Below are 12,953 nucleotides of genomic sequence, written 5' to 3'. Positions count from 1 at the left end.
TGGCCGGGCCAACATGCCATTTACTTCTGTTTAACTGGACAAGGGACACTCTGGAGAGGTTGAGGTATATTATGAGTGAAATTCACACGTGGGGGGGATGTCCACCTTTCACTATGCCCCATTTGCCAGGCAGCCTGGGTAATGTAGGGAAACGTCTCACAAGGTAGGTATCATATTGGTATGTCAGTCTATGTAGCCTGCGTTTCTCTATCAGTAAGGAGATAGCACTTATGATGGACAAAACCTTCAAGATATGTTTAATTCTCTTATTCAGCACTAGTCTTCTGACTAGACATGCTGCAGCGTTCCCCAGCGTCCTCTCCTCTCAAGCCGTCAGCTCCCCGACGGCTCAGCTCCGGACCAGGTGTGGATCTCCAGCACCTCACGTAGCACCTCCACACTCTAATCTTGCTCTCGGCTCTCCGCTTTACATCTGCGCTACGGCTAGATCAGGGCACAGATGTCGTAGCTCGGGGCCAGGCACAGATGTGCTTTCCTAGCTCCACAATTAAACTTATAATTGACTCTAGTGACCTCCGCCATCCACGTCATTTAGTATTCCCTGTATAAGGAACACTAAACTTACAATATTTGTTGGTTTTCGTCACTATTTTATTAATTCTTCGGACCTGTGCTGTACTGTACCTTTCCGTTTATAGTTTATATAATGTAAGATTCAACCTTACATTATATAGACTATCCCCACTGGTTCATGTACAATATAGGAGTATCATTCAATATAACTATAGTATGCATTGGTGCTCCTAAAGTTTCAGATCTGTGGTGAGCTGGATCCCGGACTAAAGCCTCATGTTAAATATCTCTGTATACATCCCCAGCAGCATCAGCAGTTTTTTTGTTTGTTTTTAAACATTGATTTTGTGGAAAGAACCAATAAAGACAATACATTTTTATTCCTGTGAATGGGAGGGAAGGGGCTCCAGTGCATTGCTTTGCCAGGGCCTACAATGCTGTTATACAGTCCTGGAAGTCATGGGGGGTGCACATGTGCAAGTCTCCCCACCAGTCAATGTTCTTCTAGGATCTGCAGACGATGCAGTCCCTAGAAGCCAAGAACTTTACTTTCACCTACACTCACAGTGCTGCTTGGGTGGGCAATGCTGTGGCTGCCCCGCTCAACATCTAAGGTCTAATGAATGGCCCACCTGGTATAAGTGGTATTGCTGAACCCCAGTTACTATCTATGCCAGCCATACTGAGAACTTGAAGTAGAGTATATCAATCTTAGCACAGCTTATTTTGGATCAGATGCTCCTGCCACCCAGTAACAAAGAAAACAAACATAAACGTGGGTATGTCTTGAAGAGGAGACCTCAGTCAGAAGCACAGTCCCTAATACAGAGTCTCTTCACCAAACCCCTCCCCTAATGACTCTCCATTGGCTAAACTGCCTAAAGTAATACCCCATTGTCTGACTCATACAAAGACCAGCATAATGCCTCAGGTTTAACCCCCACCAAACAGAATGTATATCTGTAAAACATGTAATGGCATTAACCATAAATAATGGTCTTGCCAAGTGCAAATCCTGGTTTGCCAAAGACTAATTGAATATTGGCACAGTATACCTAGATAAGCTCTAGTACCTGTATTTCACCCGTGTACACAGTGTTCTGTGCAGATTTGGCATTTGACTCAGTTGTGTTTCTGGTTTCAGCACACATCTCAGAAAAAGAATCTACAGTACTATTGAATGCACAACACTGGCGAGTAAATTCAGCTTGAAGGGGAAGAAGGCTGCTAAATGCTAAGACCACACCTAGCTAAATTCTAGAGACATATTCTGGAATTAGTTACCCAATGTCACAACTGCTCACCACCACAGATAGAGTTTGCTTACTTTTTTAATATTTACTCTGTTATCTATATAATCATGGGATATCAAGATTTTACTTTTTTTTTTAATTCAACTATTCAAATAATTTGTTTTATACTGTATATCCATTTATATTAGTTTCTATATTATATACTTTACACAATTCTTCTTTTCTTAGATATTCAAAATAACTTAGGATCACCTTACAAATATTCATGTACATCAACACATCATATGATACCCACTATCAATCCCCTCTCCAAAAACAACCTCCATCTCCTACATCCAACTACACACCATCTCTGACCTTCCACTCTGACTACTTCATTTCTATATAGATCAGTCACCACTTTTACTTCAACCTCCTTAGCTTTTCTTTCCTTATCAACTTTTTATTTTCTCTCTCTTCCTTTCTTCTACTTCTTCGTCTTTCACTTTTCCTTTTTTTTTCCATCTTTACTCTTTTGCACTTTATCCAGTTTGTGCACCTTTTCACCCAAATCATGCAGTCTACCTTCTTGTATCCCACACCATCTCATTGTCTCCTAGAAAGGGGCAATTGTTAATAATTTATACTATATATCTTAGATTTTTCTTATTTATATTGTATAGCATGCCCCACCTCTCAAGCAAATGTTACACTTTCTCAAATATGTCAGACATTATATACTGAACAGTGATTTAATGCTCATCCAATTATTGGTATTCTCTTTACCTTCTAATGTCAGTTTCACTATTTAAATGAGCCACTAAAATTGTGAGATGTACTTTCTCAGCCGGTATAAGTGCTCTTAACAGCTTTGGTTCCTTCAAAACAATGTGTTCTTGAACATCTTCGATTATATCCAAAACCTACAGTAGCAAAGAAAAACATTTTGCAATATAAAATGTACATTTAATTATTTTTTTTCAAAAAACACAAATTGCATGTTATAAGGTGATAAAATAATTTACTACTATGTGTATTGGAAACAAAGCAAATGGGAGTAGAATTTTCCAAGCTTGTGGTCACAACTCCATTACTAGGAATAATACATAATTCCTTGTTAGGAAGTCCACTTTTGAAAACCTCTTGATATCATGTCTGCCCCATCTTTCCATGAAGCTAAGAGGCCATCTAACTTAGAGTTCGTAGTTAAGATAGAAAACATCAATTCTATTCTCTCTCATGGAGTTGAAAAGAGTCATTCTAGTGAGCACTATTGCAGAAGAACGTAGGCGGGATGACGTCCTCTTCTATTCTAGGCTCATAGCAAGATTAGACTTGAATTTTAGAGAAGATTGTTGAAATCTCTCCCATTTACATCTCTGACCAGATCTCCCTTCACTTTCCCGGCCGCCCTCTTCCTTCAACAAATGCATGTCACCTCTCATGCCAACTGATTACTTCCTCCCACCTCCAAGATTTTGCCCGTGCTGCTCCCCACCTTTGGAACTATCTCCCTCTCCCCATCAGACTCTCCACCTCTCTACAATCCTTCAAATGGGCTCTCAAGACCCACTACTTCATCAAAGGATTCCAGCTCTCATTCTAACCTGCTGCTACATGCTCCTTCCTCCTTGTCTACCCCAACTGCGTCACAGCTATTTGTCTACCACTCTCTTTTTGAATGAAAGCTCTTCCGAGCTGGGCACTTTACCTTCTTGTACTTTTCTTTATTTTCATCTACTTCTTACTCCCCACTAGTGCACCTAACACAACCAAGTGCTTGCTTATGCTGTTGCTATTTGGGTGTAATGGGCGCTAATGTAGCAATGTATATTATCCATGTCCTTGTCCTACACTGTATTGTAAGTCGCTGGCCACTTTTTTATGTACTTTGTAAGGCACTGCGGAACAACTTGTGGTGCCATATAAACCAATAATAATAATAATAATCATCATCATAATAATATCAATATCAAAATGAATTTGGACAGATGGAACTTCGAAATAGAATTTTAATATAGCAAAAAGATGTAGGAATTTACATTTTTATGTTTTATTGTAGCAAAATCAGAGTGGTGAACATTTTGGCTTCCACTTGATAAGCTAAATTGGATCTCGTTAATCAGCACTCAGGCTGAGAAACAGGAATGCAGTGTATATGGTTAACTTTAAAAGCTCATGCTACAGTGGCATAAAGTTAAAGTTCATACTAATAAAAATGCTTAATAGTCTGTTTTCCCATGTAACCCCGGATCCTGCCCTCACATCTGTAGTAGGGCCAGGTCTTGATCAGTTGAGTGACGGGAGAAGAAGCCATCGACTGTCCAATGCTGCTATACAGGCTAAAACCTATTCTTCCCGGAATGTCCAATGTTGAGTGCTAAGAAAATTTCAAAAGAGCCCAGCAAAGTGAAAATACTGACACCAAAGGAGAGGATGTAAAGCTCAATAGTATGTCTAAAAAGTGATTAAGAGCAGCCACTGCTGTGACTAAAGTCTTGCCATAAGAAGCTACAGAAATGCAGTTCATTGCAGTCATTGGGGATAACCGTAACACTTTGAGAGCAAGTACAGTGGAAATAAGTGCTACAGATTTAGCCACAAATGTAGAAACCAAATCTTGCACAGAGGCATTCTGGGAGAAAAAAAAAGGCTATACATTAATTCAGTGGTTCTCAAACTTGCCCAGGTGCATTACCAACTGTTACATTTTAAAGGTCCACAGGTGACTTGGAAGACATGAACTGTTTTGGGGTCCTCAGGACAGACTGAAAACCCTTGCATTAATTAGTAGGAGGTGCGCATCTAAAAGAGACAGCTGTATGCTACAAAATATATAATATATTCAACAGAGGGAGCTGCCAACAATACAGAGCAGGCTGCCAGTCCTCTATAAAGAGCTGCCATTCAGAAGCAACTACCAAATTAGTAGACATAGCTACAAAATGAACAGAGGGAACTGTCAATTCCCAGTTGGTTGTGCCAATACAAGAGAGTAAGCCAACTGTACAAGCAGCAAAAGGCCAGGGGAATCCAGATCCAGACCACAGTTGTTCATCAGATAGAAAGGAGAGGCATTAGAGAACATCGCACGACCTTAATACATGTTTTAAGATATTCAGAACTCAACTATCATATATATGCTTGCTATATACTGCACACCACACCTAGAACCATTTAATAGACTTTGAACCAGAAGCTTAGCTTGAACTGCCTTACACTGTTGGGGCTACTCCTTGACTCAACCATAAGATTTAATAGCACTTAATGTCCAAGGTGCTGCAGATCCTTTTTCCAACACCCATCTCTTTTTCATTTTTTAGATTTATCACATTAGGTCTACAATTTCCATCCTCAGTTTTATTTTCCAATATAGCTAACTACAAGAGGATGCTGCTGTATTCTAACCATACAGGTGACTAGATGCTGGCTTTAGTGCTGCTCCTGACATTGCATGTAGTTTATATGAAACACTCAACTTCCTACACATACAGTCTGGAACATATTTTTTCAAGAGGATCTTCCACAGCCTGTTTCAATTTTATAAGGCATATAGGGGGTCATTCAGACCCACTCGCAAGCGGCAGTACGCTCGCAAGTGGGTCGATGTTCCCCACTGCGCATGCGCACGACGGAGGGAGCTCCGTCGTGCGCATGCGCGAGACCCGGCGAGCGACGGGGTCTCACACCAAAGGGGGCGTGCTGTCGATGGTGAGTGACAGCACGCCCCCTTTGGTGGGCGTGCCTGCCAGACAGAGGCGTTCCCATGGGAACGCCTACCGTCTGAAGCCGGCCCCACTGACATCACTAGTGATGTCAGTGGGAGTGATTTTGGCTCTGAGAGCCAAAATCACTCCAGGGCTTGTGGCTGGGAAACCCTACCGCAGGGTTTCCGTCGCAAGTCCGATGGTCGCGATGGTCAAGACCATCGCGACCATCTTTTTGGACGCTCGTATATGCTGTGGGTGGTGACCCACAGCTATACGAGCATCCAGGAGGATGCTCCATTTTCATGGAGGAGGGCCCTGATTCAGAGCGAGCGCTCTGGTCAGAGCGTCCGGCTCTGAATCAGGGCCATATTCCACAACCTGGCTTCCACTGGAGAAAATGGACACATACAATTAATCTGGTGATGTGCGGACTGGTATTTATCAGGATGCTTCCATTCTTCCGGAATATGGTCTACAATTGCCATGTGGAACAGAAGAGCTTGGTCATATGTATTAGTTCCCCCCCAAAAAAAAGCTCTGCAGTGTCTGCTTTTCAATTTCTTCCAATATTTCCATCACTTCATAAATAGATTTGTTATAAATCCCTCCTTTAATTTTATTCTGTATCTAAGCTTAATTAAAATTGAGACTTTTTGGGCCATTGGTTACATATTCATCTGCCAAAGCAGTTTCAACCACTTAGTTGTGCTTCGTTTTGTAAAGTTAATGAACAAGTTCCATATGTGTTAGAAATAATGTAACAGGAATTGCCACTAAAATGATGGGATTGCTAGCCTTTATTGCTGTATTTCATTACATACATATTTACCCAAACTGATGAATAGTACTGATGAATAGAAAGACTGTGTTAGAGCCTGACCTCTGGGCCCGAATCTAAAAATTACTTATTACGTTTTCTTTGAAACGGGGTATGTTCGACAGCTGCAAGAAATTAACTATTTTGGATTTTTCTCTCTTCACGTTTGTTGTGAATTATAACATTTAACTAAAATAATTAAGATATTTAATCCATAAATTAGGTTTTGATGTAGGAATGCAGAGATTATAGAAATTGTAGATAATATAAATATTGTTTTTGCTATATCCAGATGCAACAAATAGCAACAGTCCAAAAACCTGCGGAATATCATTTGAAATACTAAACTGAAAGTTATTTCATACATACCGGTTTTGACCAACTGGCAAAAACAGCAGTTTTTTTCCTGTGTACCAATTTTAGTGAACTATGTAAATAGATGGCTCCTTTCAGATGGCACGGACATGGCACAGTCGCCATTTTACAGCCAGGAATATCCACTGACAAAGACGGCTGCCGTGCCTTCGCTGCAAGTCAGTGAAGTACATGTTGATATGTTTGGTTTCACACATACCAGATTTTCTGAGCTTGTACCCGCCCACAACTCCATCTTTACCAAGTGTTGTGGTACCTGAGTGTCAACATGAGTGACAACTTTCACATTGATACTGACAGGCTGATATCATTAGAAGCCAGACCAGTTTTATGGGACAAAACACAAGATATTTATAAAGATAGAAATGCCACTCGAAAGGCATGGCAAGCAGGTTGCTTTGAATTAAAATAAGATTTCAATGTGTTGGGAGACAAGGAAATAGATTTTATATTATATATATATATATATATTATATATACACACATACATACATACACACACACATACATTATATATATATATATATATATATATATATATATATATACATACACACACATATACACACACACATATATATATTTATTATTACTTTTATTTGTAGTACTTTTTTTTCAATTATTGTGTATAAACAAGTATTATCCTTAAATAGAGCTGCTGCTGCGCATGCCTGCTACATTAAGAAAACAAACCACAACATTAAAATCGTCTCAAAGCTGTTGCATGTGAAAGGCACGGATTGCCTGCTAAAAAACAAAACCGGTGTGTGTGAAACAGCCCATAGGTTTGTAGATTGCTCATTAACCACCGTAACATTTGCAGCACAAAGTAGTAGTTTCTTTTGTCTCTAATTAGTGTTGCTGGCATAGATAAAGATCAGGTGCCTATACAGACAATATGTGCCATTCCATGCAAATCTAAAGTCCACAATTGGGAGATGATGATTCCCAAAACAAGCAAATGTTACAAGTCCCACATGCGGGGGCATAACTATAGTAGATGCCATTGGTAGGGGACTGCCTACCTAGCTACCAGATCTGATCAGCATCAGTGGCAAATGCAGCTAGGAAAGGCGCTCCCAGCACTTCATGAATATTAAAAACATGGAACGTATGGACAGTGGGTTTGTATTTAAAATGGGAGGAATGGGGGGTGCATACTATAAACTGTGGCCAGGGCACAGCTTAGCATACTATACACAGGGAGCATTACTATGGTGTATAAAATTATCCAGGGCACTACTGTTGGGCATAAAATGAACTTAGGCACTACTATGGTTAATTGTTTTTGTTTGTTATTATAATGTGGAGTGATGACCATACAGTATTGGAAGATGATGGTGATTTGAGGAATATAAAGATGGGACTTCAGAACGTTAATGCATTAACATGATAGGCAGCAGTAAACATGGCCCCCTGAGCAGCACTAGGCATGCCCACTCTGGTGGAGCCCGTTGAGAAAGGGCCCCTTCAAAATGTTGCTAAGGGGCCTACAAAGGTCTAGTTATACCCCTGCACACATGGCTACTTGTACAGTTGTGATTCCCCTGGCTCTGACATTATAGGAGTCTGCCACCAGATGGAGCAGTTACACGCCCAAAACGGACACAAGTCAGCAACAGGACAGTGGGTTTGTGGTTGCACTTGTGCAGTTGAGACCAGGAGACGCTGAGGAGTGGAGTGCAGAGCGGGGTGAGCCACCGTAAGTCTGCTGTGAGGGACAAGAGCCTGTGCAAAGTGAGTGTTATCGCCAAATTGGTGAGGTGACAAAAGCCACCAAATATTCACTGGTGGAGTGCTGAGTGATCGCTGCAGATGCACTAACTGAGATGTGGAGCCAGAGACTGTCAGCACTGGTAGCCACAGCAGAGTACCTAAAATGCTGTGAGTGAGGTAAAGTGCTGTTAACAGTAGATGTCCCTACTGTTTGAGAGCTACCGAAAACTATTTTGGAGCTATTGTAGAAGTGTGTAAGAGACACTGCGATGACTATATTGCCTTTTGTGCTGCAATCTACTGTCATATGTATGGTGATCATTATTTTCATACAGTGACCTGCCCTGGATGTCTTCCTACCACCTTTATTAAATTTACTTAATTATTCTATTTACCAATGATGTCACATTATGAAGATCTGCTGAAGCTGCTGCCTCAGTTGTAAGGTACCATTTTACATCTAACTTATCTGTGCCCACTACAACAACTAGGGGTACAACACGGTGTCTTTATAAGGTCCGGTTACTTTGCAATTAAATAATAGGTATTAGCAACATATAAGTAATGTATAATATGTAAATAAAAGATTAAAATGATTAAGTATATGACTTTTGTTCCATGTACAGTATGCTAGCTAGTGACAAATAATTAAGGGGTTATGTAGCAATTAAGGCAAGTTTCACAGATATCGTATTCAAACACCACTTGTTACACACAGGTGCTGGCCACCTGGTCTGAGCAAATAGGTCTCCAAGTTGCTCAAAATTATTCCATTGAAGCACTGTTTACTCTGAATCCAAGTAAACAGTGTTCTTCAGCAGTGTTCACTCTTGAATCAAGCCTTGGAAATAAAATAAAACAAGGATGTTGACGCCTTTCATCCAGGGCCAGATTAAGAGCCATATGGGCCTGGGGCTGAAAATTACCAAAGGCCTATTATGAGAAGCGAGGAGGTGTGACCAACGCAGTGTGGATGTGGCCAGTGCCATGTGGGTATGTACACACCTTACAATATCAGCTCAAATGTCTCCCGAAATACATAAAAGTATAAAAATTGCATCATATTGTGAGGTAATTAGAAAAACTATTTTAATAATCTTTGATTTATGGCAGACTGTGTAGCTTTCTGTTATCTGGTTGTCATGATGCTGCTTGATGATGGGCCTATTATTATGTGGAGGCCTGGAGCTGTAGCTCCATCCGTCCCAATGTTAATCTAGCCCTGCTTTCATCTCACTACACTGGGACTTTTGCAAAGCTGAACCTCCATTAGATATCTTCACCTGAAAGGGGTAAATTTACTAAAGGTCAATTTTAACTGGATTTCAAAACGATCTAAAAATCAGTGTTGTGTTTCAGGGGCTAAATCACATTTACTAGAAGAGGATTTTTTAATATTGATTTTTAAGTGTTAGTAAATGTGCAATTTAGCCCCTGAAACACAACATTGATTTTGATCGATTAGATCTATTAAAAATCGACCTTTAGTAAATTTACCCCCAAGTGGTATATTATAATCACTCTTGACATCATCCCATTCATTAGGTTACATTTTTGTAAATACTACAGTACAAGTTCATTAAACCTAGCAAAATTAAAATACTACACTATAGTAAATACTATTTACTATGATCCTAGTTATAAAAAAAAAAAAAAAATAGCAATGCGCAATACTATTAATTCCCCCTCCCCCCCAAAAAAGGAGAAGAGACACAAAGATTAAGCTCTCCTCTTAAGGGCATAGTACTATATAGTGCACCCACTATTCAAAAATACATGCGATATAGAAAACAAAAACAAAATAAAAGATACCAAGTACAAAATCAGGTTTTATATACTGTATGTCTGATAGTTCTTCACAACCTCCATAGAATGATAGGAAGAAAGAGGAAAACTGCTGCCGGAGGTCATGTGCGGAGGTCTTTTCTGACGATTGTGCTAGTCACATTCCAACATCAATGTCACAGATTTTTTTTCTGTAGTACTTACACAAATTATACCTTGTTTGTTATCATTAAACTTTGTCATTATTTTTGCTCTGTAAAACACATCAAATAAAATGTAACCAAAAATTGCCAATAAAAAAGTGATTTTACTGAAATTACTGTAAACCAAAGGAAACAATCTTTCTGGTGTTTTTAAACAAATAAGAAATCTTAACTTTGTGGTACAATCCACCTTTTCAGTTTTGTAACTAGCAGGATTCTACTCAAATCTACCTATACTCTCTAAATTTCTCATCGTCTGTGTTGGTCCGTGCAGGGTCGTAACTAGGATGTGTGACCAGTGGTGCTGCACAGAGCTCAGGGCTCTGGGAGTGGCACCGTCATGGCCCCACAGCCCTTGCTTCTGGTTTGCAGGGTGCCTAGAATGGCACTGTGCAGCCAGTATTGCTGCTGCAGTGCCGCCCAAAGCGTACTTTGGATGCTCCAGGTAGGCACACAGCAGTCTGTGCAGCCACTCAAAGTGTCCTTTGGATGCTCTGTGCAGTGTTGCACTTACCTGTCCCCTCCCCCTCTATGCGACATCATGGACTATGGGGGTGGGGCTGGCACAGGGTGCTCCGGAGCCCAGCTAAGTCATTGGGTACATTTTACCAATGCAACATTCCAATGTCCTTAGTACATAACATCCACCATCTTAATTGTGAAATCAAATACACAAACCTCCCTTACCATTATAACACACACACACACACACACTGAAAATGGAATATCACCCAATTAGGCTGCCATACCTTATCATATGCCATTGACCTTTTATTTCACCTTATTTGCAGATGGTGAAGCTTCCAAGTGCTCGCTCTCTATTGGCAGCTTTTGTATTTTACATGCCAGCCCCACATCTGCAGAGCCATCAGGGATCAGAAGATTGCAGTTTCCAGGGAGTGTAAAGAAGAGGGTGGTAAACAACCAGCTCTTTCCTGAGGGGGAAGCCTCCTAATGCAGGAAACTCCACTTTGAGTGGAGATCTTTTTAATTTTGTAACACTGTCCCAGAAAGGGACAGCTAATCTCTGATCTAAATTCCCACTCCCCAGCTCACTTCACAAAGGCTGTATTTAAAGAGAAGCCTAGTCTACGACAATGCCTGGCTTACTGATTGTCTGTTTCCATGAAGGTAAAATGGGAGTATCATTTCGGTGTGGAGCTTTACTGAGAGAGAGACAGAGACCACTACCAACAGGAGTTCCAAGAAGTCCCCCTATTCACACCACACAATGGGCCGGACCCAATATATTACTGGGTAATTCCAGGAACTTGGTAGACAACTATACAACATGGATGCAGGAGAGCCAGGCCCCAAAGTTAGGCCCTGAAGCCTCTAGGTCCCATAGCAACTGCACTCACTAGAATTTTACCCATGCTTGTACTTATAGCTGCCTATTGCCTCTAAACTAATCTGTAGTTTGAAACCTTTTATCAATTTGAATCAATGCACTTGTTTTTGATTAAACTTTCCATTCGATGACAAGGTCTTTACAGCTTTTATCCTACTGCCATCTGAGAGAAATCAGGGCTTGAGATATTGTCAGCCATAAAGTATGAAATTGTGAAAGGACAGATAATAAATGAGAGGTTGGCAGAGGTTTAAAAACACCAAATTGAGTGAATAAAACAAATATCCAAGAAACTACAAATACAGTATACAGATTTAAGTTTTCAGAAGCTCTTAGAACAAGAGAAGAGTGCCCTGACCATGATGACTTAGAATTTATTTTTCCTTTACTAATCCTGTCACCATTGAGACTTTGTTCCGATCTCCCATACCCCACCAGGAACACTTATATTGTGTATGCCATATGATCAGTGACAATATACTGATCATATGATCAGTGACAATATACTACTTACTTCTCCCCCTCACAAATCATTGCTTGCTATTACTAGATATAATGAGACAGTGTGTCCTTCCCCTCACTTCCCCCCCATCACTCCACCCTGCATTTATTTGATCCATTTTGTTAATAAAAATCTTATGTACTGATGTATAATTGCATTGGTATTACCTGTACGGCTTTGTACACACCTTGTGGTGATGATTATTATTATTAATAATAATAATTATTAAAAGATGGTGAACATCTCAGGACTAAGTTAGCAACAACTATGGTAAGATGCAAAGAAAAGCAGATAAAACAGTCTCTACAGAGCACATAAATAAGTAATCATTAACTAAAAAGCCAAGTAGACCAAATCCAGTGACACACTCAGGAGCAAGCTGGGGTCAGAAAGCAAAGAGTTGAGTCTCATCCTAAATATGTTAGATCAAAACACAAAAGCAACAACACAGATTGTACTGTAGTAAAATGTTAACATCATGGATAAGAGTGTCAATGTTCTGAGAGAAGTTAAAGTAATCCACCAAATGCCTGATCCTCTGCAGCTGTGAATAGTGAGGATGCTCAATGGAGCAAACTATTACAGTTACCAAACGCCTCAGAGTTAGTCAAGAAGTCTCACAGAATGATCACGAATTACCAAGCTCAAGTGAAAGTAGAAGGAGTGTTACAGCTGTAATGTGTTTCACAACCAAGTGCCAGAATGAACAGAAGTACTGAAGAGGAAGA

At 40.2% G+C, this 12,953-nt stretch overlaps 1 protein-coding gene across 2 annotated transcripts in view; it reads right to left on the bottom strand.

Annotated features, from left to right (window-relative positions):
* LOC148526938 (uncharacterized) overlaps positions 1-12,953 on the bottom strand; it is a 109,291-nt gene that overhangs the window by 56,278 nt on the left and 40,060 nt on the right. For both annotated transcript variants that reach the window (XM_088469810.1, XM_088469809.1), the window contains exon 4: positions 2,553-2,689. In XM_088469810.1, the coding sequence (XP_088325936.1) occupies positions 2,553-2,689 (137 nt within the window). The remainder of the gene's footprint in view (positions 1-2,552; positions 2,690-12,953) is intronic.

This window comes from Taudactylus pleione, unplaced genomic scaffold (assembly GCF_031769625.1).
Source record: "Taudactylus pleione unplaced genomic scaffold, aTauple2 ptg000093l, whole genome shotgun sequence".
NCBI lineage: Eukaryota > Metazoa > Chordata > Amphibia > Anura > Myobatrachidae > Taudactylus > Taudactylus pleione.
Note: the sequence above shows the minus strand (reverse complement) of the source record. Positions and strands in the feature narration are given on the sequence as shown.